At 49.0% G+C, this 15,125-nt stretch overlaps 1 protein-coding gene across 1 annotated transcript in view; it reads left to right on the forward strand.

The window, feature by feature from the left end:
* Positions 1 to 551: 551 nt before the first annotated feature.
* The window catches only part of minar1 (membrane integral NOTCH2 associated receptor 1), a 78,830-nt gene continuing 64,256 nt past the window's right edge, over positions 552 to 15,125 (forward strand). Inside the window, 1 exon segment of the mRNA XM_034184231.1 lies at positions 552 to 1,557. Within this exon segment, the coding sequence (XP_034040122.1) occupies positions 829 to 1,557 (729 nt within the window). The 5' untranslated portion in view covers positions 552 to 828.

Genomic DNA, 15,125 nt, shown 5'->3' on the forward strand with positions numbered 1-15,125 from the left:
TTTTAGATTCACACTTTCACTGCATATAATAAAAATATAATGAAATGCTAAAATACCCTTAGCCAAATTATCAAGAATTGTCTTGTTGATAATTTGCAGTTGGTGTACCTCACCTCACGCCCTTTGACTCCAGCTCCATTTGACCCTTAACTGGAGAAAGGAGGTATAGAAAATGGATGGATGAATGGATTATTCACCATCATTAATCTGTTATAAAGTATGACGTCAAACAGGTGATGCTTCAAAAAAAAACAAAAAAAAAAACACCTAATTTAAAAACAAAACACCACTTTGCTCTTTCATTCCAAATCACTTTTGTTAGTCTTGAGAAGATTCAAGTTAGAAAAATATAAATTAACAATAAACTGAAACAAAGGGGAAATCAAAAACAGAGATTTTTATTTTTCGACAGTAACAGGAGAAGACTGAATAATGATTAAAAGTGATGCGTTTAATTAGAAGATACGCGTTAAAAAAATCCCTGATTTAACGAGGCCTCGGGCTCTTATTTTGACAGCGCTTTCCGTACGTGTGGCGTTGCTGTACAAAACTTGACGCAGCACCGACAGGCGGATTGCTCGGCTCACGGACCCTGATAGAGCAGAACGGACCGTTTGGACAGACGTGCGCGCGTCCGGAGGTGTGACTGGATCTGGATCGAACCGTAGGACGGACTGTGAGTGATGAGGGCGTCGAGTACGCGCGTCGCGCACGGCTCTGCAGCTGAGAACACGCAGGTGGATCCGCCAGAACTTGGACTGGCTGAGCCCAGACAGCCGAGTCCCTGATCTCTGCCATCTGCCTGTTGTGGTTCTGGCATCCGGGATCATGGACCTCCCGCAGGAGTACTCTTTGTTCTTGGTCCGGATGCTGGAGGAGCTGGACGTTAAGCACCGGACCATGTCCTACCAGGACCTGTGCAAGGCTCTGTGCGCGCGCCTGGACCTGGCGCACCTGTCCAGGCTCCGCAGCCTGCTCTTCCACACCGCCTGCCTGGACCCGGCCTTCCCCGCTACGCTGTTCAAGGACAAGCTGCGGGGTTCCCTGGAGGACCCGCAGTCCACCAAGCTGATGCTGGCCGCGGACGTGGTCGCCATGTTCAACCTGATCCAGATGAACGGGGGCGTGACCAGAGACAAACTTCCCCCCGTCCACCGGCCCAGAATCCACAAGCACCAGTCCGTGGATGCGCACAGTGACTGCGAGAGGGGCGGGGCCTACGCGGACCCCCGCCTCCATCACCAACATCCTCAGCATCCTTCTGGTCCCAGACCACCTGAGCGCCAGCAGGTTTTTCTGGGGGTCAGCAAGGACCTGAAGTGCAGAGCGGCCTCTCTGGACAAGCTGCACCACCTGCCCCAGTACCCGAGTCCGCCTTCCCCACCCTGCCACGTGCAGATCTCCTACTTCCCCATGGAGGTAGATCCGGATTCAACCACAGAGCAGGACTCCCCACAGCACCTGGGCCCCCCTGACACCCGGTGTACGCGCCCCTGCAGCCAGAGGAGGAACATCTTTAAGGAGGACTTCCACAACATGCCGACCTTCAGTCCACAGGTCAGAAACTGATGCAGACTGCAACAAAAGTCTTCCCGGGTTCCACCTGCTGTCCGTCAGAATTCAGCTCATTACACACAAATCTGTAGTTTATTTTAACAGGACCACCAGGATCAGGTTTTTAGGATTCTGTCACCATATACAACAAAACATCAGTTAAAAAAAGAAATACATCTGGACCTCTGATGTGGATAAAAAAAAGAGAATCAAAACTATTTTAAAATTTGGAAACACACACACCAATTTTCAGCAGATTTCCTTCAGTATTTTTGATTATTGATGCAGGCACACACCAGATTTCCATATATAATTTGATAATGCTGCCCACTTTAATCAAATCAAAATCAAATAAATTTTATTTATATAGCACCAAATCACAACAAACAGTTGCCCCAAGGCGCCTTATATTGTAAGGCAAAGCCATACAATAATTACAGAAAAACCCCAACGGTCAAAACGACCCCCTGTGAGCAAGCACTTGGCAACAGTAGGAAGGAAAAACTCCCTTTTAACAGGAAGAAACCTCCAGCAGAACCAGGCTCAGGGAGGGGCAGTCTTCTGCTGGGACTGGTTGGGGCTGAGGGAGAGAACCAGGAAAAAGACATGCTGTAAAGTGTTGAAGAGTGTAATGACACACAGGCTTTATTTCTTGAACATTAAAATACTTTATGAACCAAAAATAGAATAACAAACACTGAACTGTGCAAAAAATATTTATCTGATTTAACAAAGCGGTACACGTTATCCTGCTTTCTAACTTATTAAACTCATTAAATACGGGCTGTGATTACAAACTCTTGGACATAGGCTAATGACTATCTTCATGGTACAGTGATAAAAGCACTCACCCTCAACATAGTGTCTGTCCAATCTACTGTTGCAGATAAGACTTTTTTTTAGATTTTGTGAAAAATCAGCTGATGATGGACAGATGATGATGATGATGACAAAGACAAATTTCCCTTGCAGCTATATGGACACGTTTTGCTCCGTCTGATTGGTTGCTTGAAAGGTTGCTGCAATGATGTCACAGCATCTTTCTGAAAACGTTTAGAGGGTTTTTTGCCTCATCAGAATGGTAACTCCAAAAACCGAGTCTTGATCTGATATTTCCTGAAGTTTTGCACAAACCACAGACAGACCAGGGGAGAAAAAAAATCACCTGCGATCCAAGCTGCTCCTCAATGTTGATTTATTTATTTTTAAAAATGTAAGTAAACAGATTGCTTATGACTCATCAGTTCCACTTAGTTCCAGTTAGCGCCATTCAGTCAGTGACCTCTCAGTTAATTAGAATGTGCGTCTGTGAGTTAGTGGCGTCAGTTAGTATCATTCAGTCAGTGACCTCATCAGTTAATTAAAGTGCGCTTGTGTAAGATAGTGGTGTCAGTTAGCATCATTCAGTCAGTGACCTCTCAGTTAATTAGAATGTGTGTCTGTGAGTTAGTGGCGTCAGTTAGCATCATTCAGTCAGTGACCTCGTCAGTTAATTAGAGTGTGCGTGTGAGTTAGTGGTGTCAGTTAGCGTCATTCAGTCAGTGACCTTGTCAGTTAATTAAAGTGTCCTTGTGTAAGTTAGGGGTGTCAGTTAGCTTCATTCAGTCAGTGACCTCGTCATTTAATTAGAGTGAGTGTGTGAGTTAGTGGTGTCAGTTAGCGTCATTTAGTCAGTGACCTCGTCAGTTAATTAAAGTGTACTTGTGTAAGTTAGGGGTGTCAGTTAGCTTCATTCAGTCAGTGACCTCGTCATTTAATTAGAGTGAGTGTGTGAGTTAGTGGTGTCAGTTAGCGTCATTTAGTCAGTGACCTCGTCAGTTAATTAAAGTGTCCTTGTGTAAGTTAGGGGTGTCAGTTAGCTTCATTCAGTCAGTGGCCTCGTCATTTAATTAGAGTGAGTGTGTGAGTTAGTGGTGTCAGTTAGTGTCATTTAGTCAGTGACCTTGTCAGTTAATTAAAGTGTCCTTGTGTAAGTTTGGGGTGTCAGTTAGCTTTATTCAGTCAGTGACCTCGTCAGTTAATTGGAGTGTGCGTGTGTGAGTTACTGGTGTCAGTTAGCATCATTCAGTCAGTGACCTCGTCAGTTAATTAAAGTGTGCTTGTGTAAGTTAGCTCACACACGCACACTCTAATTAACTGACGAGGTCACTGACTGAATGATGCTAACTGACACCAGTAGCTCACACACGCACGCTCTAATTAACTGATGAGGTCACTGACTGAATGATGCTAACTGACACCAGTAGCTCACACACGCACGCTCTAATTAACTGATGAGATCGCTGACTGAATGACAATAACTGGCTCAACTCATAGAAGTGCAGTTTAATTAACTGACGAGGTCATTGACTGAATGATGCTTACTAACAGTAATTAAACTGCACTTCTGTGAGTTGTGCCAGTTATTGTCATTCGGTCAGCGATCTCATCAATTAATTAGAGTGTGCGTGTGTGTTAGTAGTGTCAGTTAGCGTCATTCAGTCAGTGACCTCATCAGTTAAAGTGTGCTTGTGTAAGTTAGGGGTGCCAGTTAGCTTCATTCAGTCAGTGACCTCGTCAGTTAATTAGAGTGTCCTTGTGTAACTTAGGGGTGTCAGTAACCATCATTCAGTCAGTGACCTCGTCAGTAATTAAACTGCACTTCTGTGAGTTGTGCCAGTTATTGTCATTCAGTCAGCAATCTCATCAGTTAATTAGAGTGTACGTGTGTAAGTTAGGGGTGCCAGTTAGCTTCATTCAGTCAGTGACCTCATCAGTTAATTAGAGTGTGTGTGTGTGTGTGTGTGTGTGTGTGTGTGTGTGTGTGTGTGTGTGTGTGTGTGTGTGTGTGTGTGAGTGAGTTTGTGGTGTCAGCGTCATTCAGTAAGTGACCTCATCAGTTAATTAGAGTGAGCATATATGAGTTAGTGGTGTCAGTTAATGCCATTCAGTCAGTGTTTTTTTTATCAGTGAATTAGAGTGTGTGTGTGTGTGTGTGAGAGAGTTAGTGAGTGGTGTGTCATTCAGTCAGTGACCTCATGAGTTAATTAGAGTTTGCATGTGTGAGTTAGTGGTGTCAGCATCATTCAGTCAGTGACCTCATGAGTTAATTTGAGTTTGCATGTGTGAGTTAGTGGTGTCAGCGTCATTCAGTCAGTGACCTCGTCAGTTAATTAGAGTGGGCATGTATGAGTTAGTGGTGTCAGCGTCCTTCAGTCAGTGACCTCATGAGTGAATTAGAGTTTGCATGTGTGAGTTAGTGGTGTCAGCGTCATTCAGTCACTGACCTCATCAGTTAATTAGAGTGGGATATGTATGAGTTAGTGGTGTCAGCGTCATTCAGTCAGTGACCTCATCAGTTAATTAGAGTGGGCATGTATGAGTTAGTGGTGTCAGCGTCATTCAGTCAGTGACCTTATGAGTTAATTTGAGTTTCCATGTGTGAGTTAGTGGTGTCAGCGTCATTCAGTCAGTGACCTCGTCAGTTAATTAGAGTGTGCGTGTGTGAGTTAGCGGTGTCAGTTAATGTCATTCAGTCAGTGACCTCGTCAGTTAATTAAAGTATGCTTGTGTAAGTTCGTGGTGTCAGTTAGCTTCATTCAGTCAGTGACCTCATCAGTTAATGAGTGTGCATGTGTCAGTTAGTGGTGTCAGTTAGCGTCATTCAGTCAGTGACCTCGTCAGTTAATTAGTGTGTGTGTATGTGTGTGTGTGTGTGTGTGTGTGTGTGTGTGTGTGTGTGTGTGTGTGTGTGAGTTTGTGGTGTCAATTAGCGTCATTCAAGCAAGCAATCTGTTTCGATTGCTTGCCTCTACTGGTGGTTGGCTCTCACTGCGGTATTGTATCACTTCCTGTTCCGGAGCACAGCGGTGTTTTTCTGTATCTGTTAGCTGTTTAATCTGCGCAGTTAGATTGATCTAGTTATCTAGATTACGATTTGTTTCCCAGTGTAATCTTTACGTGCCTTAACTAAAGCACTCCTTCTGCTGAATCACCTCTAAGTTATTTACACATTATTCACTTTGTGTGTTTTTAGGAATCCGCTAGGTTAGCGTAGCTACTAGCTCTTAGCCGATTTAGCATGGTGGCTTCTCCTGTCTCTCCCGCACTTTTCTGCTCTGGGTGTGAAATGTTTAGTTATTCCTTGGCCTCCTTTAGCAGTAACGGTACTTGTAATAAGTGTAGCTTATTCGTAGCTTTGGAGGCCAGGCTGGGCGAATTGGAGACTCGGCTCCGCACCGTGGAAAATTCTACAGCTAGCCAGGCCCCTGTAGTCGGTGCGGACCAAGGTAGCTTAGCCGCCGTTAGTTCCCCCTTGGCAGATCCCGAGCAGCCGGGAAAGCAGGCCGACTGGGTGACTGTGAGGAGGAAGCGTAGCCCTAAACAGAAGCCCCGTGTACACCGCCAACCCGTTCACATCTCTAACCGTTTTTCCCCACTCGACGACACACCCGCCGAGGATCAAACTCTGGTTATTGGCGACTCTGTTTTGAGAAATGTGAAGTTAGCGACACCAGCAACCATAGTCAATTGTCTTCCGGGGGCCAGAGCAGGCGACATTGAAGGAAATTTGAAACTGCTGGCTAAGGCTAAGCGTAAATTTGGTAAGATTGTAATTCACGTCGGCAGTAATGACACCCGGTTACGCCAATCGGAGGTCACTAAAATTAACATTAAATCGGTGTGTAACTTTGCAAAAACAATGTCGGACTCTGTAGTTTTCTCTGGGCCCCTCCCCAATCGGACCGGGAGTGACATGTTTAGCCGCATGTTCTCCTTGAATTGCTGGCTGTCTGAGTGGTGTCCAAAAAATGAGGTGGGCTTCATAGATAATTGGCAAAGCTTCTGGGGAAAACCTGGTCTTGTTAGGAGAGACGGCATCCATCCCACTTTGGATGGAGCAGCTCTCATTTCTAGAAATCTGGCCAATTTTCTTAAATCCTCCAAACCGTGACTATCCAGGGTTGGGACCAGGAAGCAGAGTTGTAGTCTTACACACCTCTCTGCAGCTTCTCTCCCCCTGCCATCCCCTCATTACCCCATCCCCGTAGAGACGGTGCCTGCTCCCAGACTACCAATAACCAGCAAAAATCTATTTAAGCATAAAAATTCAAAAAGAAAAAATAATATAGCACCTTCAACTGCACCACAGACTAAAACAGTTAAATGTGGTCTATTAAACATTAGGTCTCTCTCTTCTAAGTCCCTGTTGGTAAATGATATAATAATTGATCAACATATTGATTTATTCTGCCTAACAGAAACCTGGTTACAGCAGGATCAATATGTTAGTTTAAATGAGTCAACACCCCCGAGTCACACTAACTGTCAGAATGCTCGTAGCACGGGCCGGGGCGGAGGATTAGCAGCAATCTTCCATTCCAGCTTATTAATTAATCAAAAACCCAGACAGAGCTTTAATTCATTTGAAAGCTTGTCTCTGTTGTGAAAGTGTAGGAACACGGACCCACAACAGGGGGCGCAATGAACGGACAATGGAGGAAGATAAATAACAAGGTTTACTATTGTGAAACAAGCACAATAAGTACAACAATCACAATTTGGGGTCGAATTTGCTGGTGTTGTGTGGGCAGGCTCGAAGGTAGGAGACGCCCGTCTCAGTCGAACCGGAACCACCCCGATCTCCCCTGCCACCGAACCCTGGAAATACTGGAACCGCCAAGTCCCGAATTCCCAGGTGGCCACTGCCTCCGCTCGTCGGATCCGGTACTGCTGGCAGGAGAGAGCAACAACACACAGGTGTGATGCGACAGCACCCAGTAACGAAGAGGGGAGAAGCCGCCTCCACCTCTTGTCAATGCACAACAGGAAGGTGAGTACTTATCCAAGCAATATAGCTTTTAGCAGTCAACAATCCTGAAAAGGTTTAACTAATGATTAGCTGGTTAATCAGAATAAGAATGCAGAGATACTACCTCAGTCTTAGGCGATATCTCGGCACTGAGGTGGAGACGCCGTCCTCCTGATATACCTTGGTGCCGAGTAGAAACAGCTGTGTCCAATAATGGGTGACAGCTGTCACCCTGGCTGCTCATCTCAGGTGGCGACGCCCTCTGGTGCCTGGAGCCCGCACTCCAGGCAGGGCGCCCTCTGGTGGTGGTGGGCCAGCAGTACCTCCTCTTCAGCGGCCCACACAACAGGACCCCCCCCTCAACGGGCGCCTCCTGGCGCACGACCGGGCTTGTCCGGATGGCGACGGTAGAAGTCGGCCAGGAGGGCCGGGTCCAGGATGAAGCTCCTCTTCACCCAGGAGCGTTCTTCGGGGCCGTACCCCTCCCAGTCCACCAGGTACTGAAGACCCCGACCCATTCGACGGACATCGAGGAGCCGACGCACGGTCCAAGCCGGTTCCCCGTCGATGATCCGGGCAGGAGGTGGTGCCGGACCCGGGGTGCAGAGGGGTGAGGTGTGATGGGGCTTTATCCGGGAGACGTGGAATACTGGGTGAATCCGCAGCGAGGCCGGCAACTGAAGCCTCACTGCGGCGGGATTGATGATTTTGAGGACCTTGAAGGGGCCGATGTATCGGTCTTGGAGCTTGGGGGAGTCCACTTGAAGGGGAATGTCCTTGGTGGACAACCATACCTCCTGCCCAGGACGATACGTGGGAGCCGGGGCCCGCCGCCGGTCTGCATGTGTCTTCGCTCTCGTCCGGGCCTTCAACAAGGCAGAGCGGGCGGCACGCCACACCCGACGGCACCTCCGTAGGTGGGCCTGGACCGAGGGCACACCGACCTCTCCCTCGACCACCGGAAACAAGGGGGGCTGATACCCCAAGCACACCTCAAACGGGGAGAGGCCGGTGGCTGATGACACTTGGCTGTTGTGAGCGTACTCGATCCAGGCCAGGTGGGTACTCCAGGCCGTCGGGTGCGCGGCTGTCACACAGCGTAGTGTCTGCTCCAAGTCTTGGTTCGCCCGCTCTGCTTGCCCGTTGGTCTGGGGATGATACCCAGACGAGAGGCTGACCGTGGCCCCCAGTTCCCGGCAGAAGCTCCTCCAGACGTGTGAGGTGAACTGGGGACCGCGATCGGAGACGATGTCTGATGGTATACCATGCAGACGGACGACGTGGTGGACCAGGAGGTCCGCTGTCTCCTGGGCTGTTGGAAGCTTCGGGAGGGCCACGAAGTGGGCCGCCTTGGAGAAACGGTCCACTATCGTGAGGACGACGGTGTTTCCCTGGGACGGCGGGAGACCCGTGACGAAGTCCAGGCCGATGTGGGACCAGGGGCGATGAGGCACGGGCAGTGGCTGTAGCTGCCCTGAGGTCTTCTGGTGGTTGGCCTTGCCCCTGGCGCAGGTGGTACAGGCCTGGACGTAATCCCGGACATCGGCCTCCAGGGATGCCCACCAGAAGCGTTGCCGGACGACTGTCACGGTCCTTCGCACCCCCGGGTGACAGGAGAGCTTAGAACCGTGACAGAAGTCTAGGACTGCGGCCCTGGCCTCTGGTGGGACGTATAGTTTGTTCTTTGGTCCGTTTCCGGGGTCCGGGACACGGGTTAGGGCCTCCCGGACGGTCTTCTCCACGTCCCAGGTGAGGGCGGCCACGATAGCGGACTCCGAGATGATGGGATCCGGGGGATCCGACGGTTCCGCTTTGACCTCATCTTCGTGCACCCGGGACAATGCATCCGATCTCTGGTTCTTGGTCCCGGGGCGGTAGGTAATCCGGAAGTCAAAACGGCCAAAGAACAGTGACCAGCGGGCTTGCCTGGGGTTCAGACGCTTAGCGGTCCTGATGTACTCCAGGTTCCGATGGTCAGTGAAAACCGTGAATGGCACGGCTGTTCCCTCCAACAGATGTCTCCACTCTTCGAGGGCCTCTTTCACAGCAAGGAGTTTCCCGATTGCCGACGTCATAGTTCCGTTCAGCGGGGGTCAACCTGCGGGAAAAATAGGCACACGGGTGAAGGACCTTATCGGTCTTCCCGCTCTGGGAGAGCACCGCTCCTATCCCTGAGTCCGAGGCATCCACTTCAACCACTAACTGGCGGCTAGGATCGGGCTGCACCAGAACTGGTGCAGACGAGAAGCGCCGTTTCAACTCCTTGAACGCGGCCTCGCACCGGTCCGACCAGGTGAAGGGAACTTTTGGAGAGGTCAGGGCTGTCAGGGGGCTAACTACCTGACTGTAGCCCTTGATGAACCTCCTATAGAAATTAGCAAAGCCGAGGAACTGTTGCAGCTTCCTACGGCTTGTGGGTTGGGGCCAGTCTCTCACCGCCGCAACCTTGGCCGGGTCCGGGGCGACGGAGTTAGAGGAGATGATAAACCCCAGGAAGGACAAAGAAGTGCGGTGGAACTCACACTTCTCGCCCTTCACAAACAGACGGTTCTCCAACAACCGCTGCAGGACCTGATGGACATGCTGGACATGAGTCTCAGGATCCGGAGAAAAGATGAGTATATCGTCTAGATATACGAAGACGAACCGGTGCAGGAAGTCCCGCAAGACATCGTTTACCAACGCTTGGAAGGTCGCGGGAGCATTAGTGAGACCGAACGGCATGACCAGGTACTCAAAATGACCCAAGGGGGTGTTAAATGCCGTCTTCCATTCGTCTCCCTTCCGAATCCGAACCAAATGGTACGCGTTCCTAAGATCCAGCTTGGTGAAGATTCTGGCTCCATGCAAGGGGGTGAACACTGAATCCAACAAGGGCAACGGGTATCGGTTGCGAACCGTGATCTCGTTCAACCCCCTGTAATCAATGCATGGACGAAGTCCGCCATCTTTTTACCCACAAAAAAGAAACCAGCGCCCATCGGTGAGGTGGAATTCCGGATCAACCCGGCGGCTAATGAGTCCCGGATGTAGGTCTCCATTGATTCGCGTTCCGGCCGTGAGAGGTTGTACAGCCTACTGGACGGGAACTCACTGCCTGGAACCAAATCAATGGCACAATCGTACGGGCGGTGGGGAGGAAGCGTGAGAGCCAGATCCTTGCTGAACACGTCCGCAAGGTCATGGTACTCCGCTGGCACCGCCTTCAGATTGGGCGGGACTCGGACCTCCTCCTTAGCTTGGGAGCCGGGAGGAACCGAGGAACCGAGACACTCCCGATGGCAGGTTTCGCTCCACTGAACCACCACCCCGGACGGCCAATCAATCCGGGGATTGTGTTTTAACATCCATGGAAACCCTAAAACCACACGGGAGGTGGCCTGAGTCACGAAGAACTCGATCACCTCCCGGTGGTTGCCTGACACTACCAGAGTTACTGGAGGTGTCTTGTGTGTAATTGGTGGGAGTAGGGAGCCATCTAGTGCTCGAACCTGCACAGGCGAGGTAAGAGCCACCAGAGGGAGCCCTATTTCCCTGGCCCATCTGCTGTCAAGCAGATTCCCCTCAGAGCCCGTGTCCACCAGTGCTGGGGCCTTCAGGGTCGAATCCTCAAACAGGATCATGACTGGGAGTCGTGTAGCAATGTGGGTGTGTCCCACGTGAATGTTTTGTCCCACCCCTGGCCCAGTCTCTAGGGGCGGGCGTTGGAGTTTAACCGCTCGGGGCATTTGTTTGCCATATGCTCACTCGAGCCACAAACGTAACAAGCTCCGTGGGCCCGCCTCCTTTGTGCTCCAGGTGCCCTAAATGTTGCCCTGCTCGTGTCCATAGCTTCGTCAGCAGGGGGAGCCGTAAGCGCACGGAGCGCCGGAACAGAGGAGCGTGGGGACGGCGGAACTCGATCGGACCCGGAAGGGAGAGGGACGACCCGTGCCTGGCCACGCCCTTCGCCTCGTTCCCGACGGCGTTCTTCTAACCGGTTGTCAAGCCGTATGACTAGATCAATGAGCCCATCTAGATCCCGCGGTTCGTCCTTAGCCACCAGGTGCTCTTTTAGGACCAGAGACAGTCCGTTTACAAAGGCAGCGCGGAGGGCAGTGCTATTCCAGCCGGATCTCGCAGCCGCGATGCGGAAGGCGACTGCATAGGCAGCTGCGCTCCGACGTCCCTGTCGTATGGACAGTAATGCGGTTGAAGCGGACTCTCCTCTGTTGGGATGATCGAACACCGTTCTGAGCTCCCGTACAAACCCGTCGTATGACTGAAGGAGCCGTGAGTTCTGCTCCCAGAGCGCTGTAGCCCAAGCGCGTGCCTCCCCGCGAAGCAGATTTATCACATAAGCTACCCTGCTAGCATCAGTTGCGTACATCACGGGACGCTGAGCGAAGACGAGCGAACATTGCATAAGAAAGTCCGCGCACGTCTCCACACAGCCTCCGTACGGTTCTGGAGGGCTTATGTAGGCTTCTGGGGACGGAGGAAGGGACCGTTGAACGACCAGAGGAACGTTGCTTTCGCGCGCAGGGTCCTCAGGAGGGAGAGCCGCAGCGGCGCCCGAAGGGCGCGCCTCCACTTGTGCGGCGAGAGCCTCCACCCTGCGGTTTAGGAGCACGTGCTGTTCGGTCATTAAGTCGATCCGAGAGGTGAAAGCGGTGAGGATCCGCTGCAACTCACCGATTACCCCTCCTGAAGCCTCCGCCGCGCCTTGGTCTTCCAGTGGCCGTTCAACAGCCGGTTGATGCCCCTCGGGGTCCATGACGCTGGCCGAGATATCCTGTTGTGAAAGTGTAGGAACACGGACCCACAACAGGGGGCGCAATGAACGGACAATGGAGGAAGATAAATAACAAGGTTTACTATTGTGAAACAAGCACAATAAGTACAACAATCACAATTTGGGGTCGAATTTGCTGGTGTCGTGTGGGCAGGCTCGAAGGTAGGAGACGCTCGTCTCAGTCGAACCGGAACCACCCCGATCTCCCCTGCCACCGAACCCTGGAAATACTGGAACCGCCAAGTCCCGAATTCCCAGGTGGCCACTGCCTCCGCTCGTCGGATCCGGTACTGCTGGCAGGAGAGAGCAACAACACACAGGTGTGATGCGACAGCACCCAGTAACGAAGAGGGGAGAAGCCGCCTCCACCTCTTGTCAATGCACAACAGGAAGGTGAGTACTTATCCAAGCAATATAGCTTTTAGCAGTCAACAATCCTGAAAAGGTTAACTAATGATTAGCTGGTTAATCAGAATAAGAATGCAGAGATACTACCTCAGTCTTAGGCGATATCTCGGCACTGAGGTGGAGACGCCGTCCTCCTGATATACCTTGGTGCCGAGTAGAAACAGCTGTGTCCAATAATGGGTGACAGCTGTCACCCTGGCTGCTCATCTCAGGTGGCGACGCCCTCTGGTGCCTGGAGCCCGCACTCCAGGCAGGGCGCCCTCTGGTGGTGGTGGGCCAGCAGTACCTCCTCTTCAGCGGCCCACACAACAGTCTCTTAGTCTTGTCCATCCAAATTGGAAGTCCCAAAAACCAGTTTTATTTGTTATTATCTATCGTCCACCTGGTCGTTACTGTGAGTTTCTCTGTGAATTTTCAGACCTTTTGTCTGACTTAGTGCTTAGCTCAGATAAGATAATTATAGTGGGCGATTTTAACATCCACACAGATGCTGAGAATGACAGCCTCAACACTGCATTTAATCTATTATTAGACTCTATTGGCTTTGCTCAAAAAGTAAATGAGTCCACCCACCACTTTAATCATATCTTAGATCTTGTTCTGACTTATGGTATGGAAATAGAAGACTTAACAGTATTCCCTGAAAACTCCCTTCTGTCTGATCATTTCTTAATAACATTTACATTTACTCTGATGGACTACCCAGCAGTGGGGAATAAGTTTCATTACACTAGAAGTCTTTCAGAAAGCACTGTAACTAGGTTTAAGGATATGATTCCTTCTTTATGTTCTCTAATGCCATATACCAACACAGTGCAGAGTAGCTACCTAAACTCTGTAAGGGAGATAGAGTATCTCGTCAATAGTTTTACATCCTCATTGAAGACAACTTTGGATGCTGTAGCTCCTCTGAAAAGAGAGCTTTAAATCAGAAGTGTCTGACTCCGTGGTATAACTCACAAACTCGTAGCTTAAAGCAGATAACCCGTAAGTTGGAGAGGAAATGGCGTCTCACTAATTTAGAAGATCTTCACTTAGCCTGGAAAAAGAGTCTGTTGCTCTATAAAAAAGCCCTCCGTAAAGCTAGGACATCTTTCTACTCATCACTAATTGAAGAAAATAAGAACAACCCCAGGTTTCTTTTCAGCACTGTAGCCAGGCTGACAAAGAGTCAGAGCTCTATTGAGCTGAGTATTCCATTAACTTTAACTAGTAATGACTTCATGACTTTCTTTGCTAACAAAATTTTAACTATTAGAGAAAAAATTACTCATAACCATCCCAAAGACATATCGTTATCTTTGGCTGCTTTCAGTGATGCCGGTATTTGGTTAGACTCTTTCTCTCCGATTGTTCTGTCTGAGTTATTTTCATTAGTTACTTCATCCAAACCATCAACATGTTATTAGACCCCATTCCTACCAGGCTGCTCAAGGAAGCCCTACCATTATTTAATGCTTCGATCTTAAATATGATCAATCTATCTTTGTTAGTTGGCTATGTACCACAGGCTTTTAAGGTGGCAGTAATTAAACCATTACTTAAAAAGCCATCACTTGACCCAGCTATCTTAGCTAATTATAGGCCAATCTCCAACCTTCCTTTTCTCTCAAAAATTCTTGAAAGGGTAGTTGTAAAACAGCTAACTGATCATCTGCAGAGGAATGGTCTATTTGAAGAGTTTTCAGTCAGGTTTTAGAATTCATCATAGTACAGAAACAGCATTAGTGAAGGTTACAAATGATCTTCTTATGGCCTCGGACAGTGGACTCATCTCTGTGCTTGTTCTGTTAGACCTCAGTGCTGCTTTTGATACTGTTGACCATAAATTTTATTACAGAGATTAGAGCATGCCATAGGTATTAAAGGCACTGCGCTGCGGTAGTTTGAATCATATTTGTCTAATAGATTACAATTTGTTCATGTAAATGGGGAATCTTCTTCACAGACTAAAGTTAATTATGGAGTTCCACAAGGTTCTGTGCTAGGACCAATTTTATTCACTTTATACATGCTTCCCTTAGGCAGTATTATTAGACGGTATTGCTTAAATTTTCATTGTTACGCAGATGATACCCAGCTTTATCTATCCATGAAGCCAGAGGACACACGCCAATTGGCTAGACTGCAGGATTGTCTTGCAGACATAAAGACATGGATGACCTCTAATTTCCTGCTTTTAAACTCAGATAAAACTGAAGTTATTGTACTTGGCCCCACAAATCTTAGAAACATGGTGTCTAACCAGATCCTTACTCTGGATGGCATTACCCTGACCTCTAGTAATACTGTGAGAAATCTTGGAGTCATTTTTGATCAGGATATGTCATTCAAAGCGCATATTAAACAAATATGTAGGACTGCTTTTTTGCATTTACGCAATATCTCTAAAATCAGAAAGGTCTTGTCTCAGAGTGATGCTGAAAAACTAATTCATGCAATTTATTTCCTCTAGGCTGGACTATTGTAATTCATTATTATCAGGTTGTCCTAAAAGTTCCCTAAAAAGCCTTCAGTTAATTCAAAATGCTGCAGCTAGAGTACTGACGGGGACTAGAAGGAGAGAGCATATCTCACCCATATTGGCCTCTCTTCATT

Source organism: Thalassophryne amazonica, chromosome 2 (genome assembly GCF_902500255.1).
Source record: "Thalassophryne amazonica chromosome 2, fThaAma1.1, whole genome shotgun sequence".
Classification (NCBI taxonomy): domain Eukaryota; kingdom Metazoa; phylum Chordata; class Actinopteri; order Batrachoidiformes; family Batrachoididae; genus Thalassophryne; species Thalassophryne amazonica.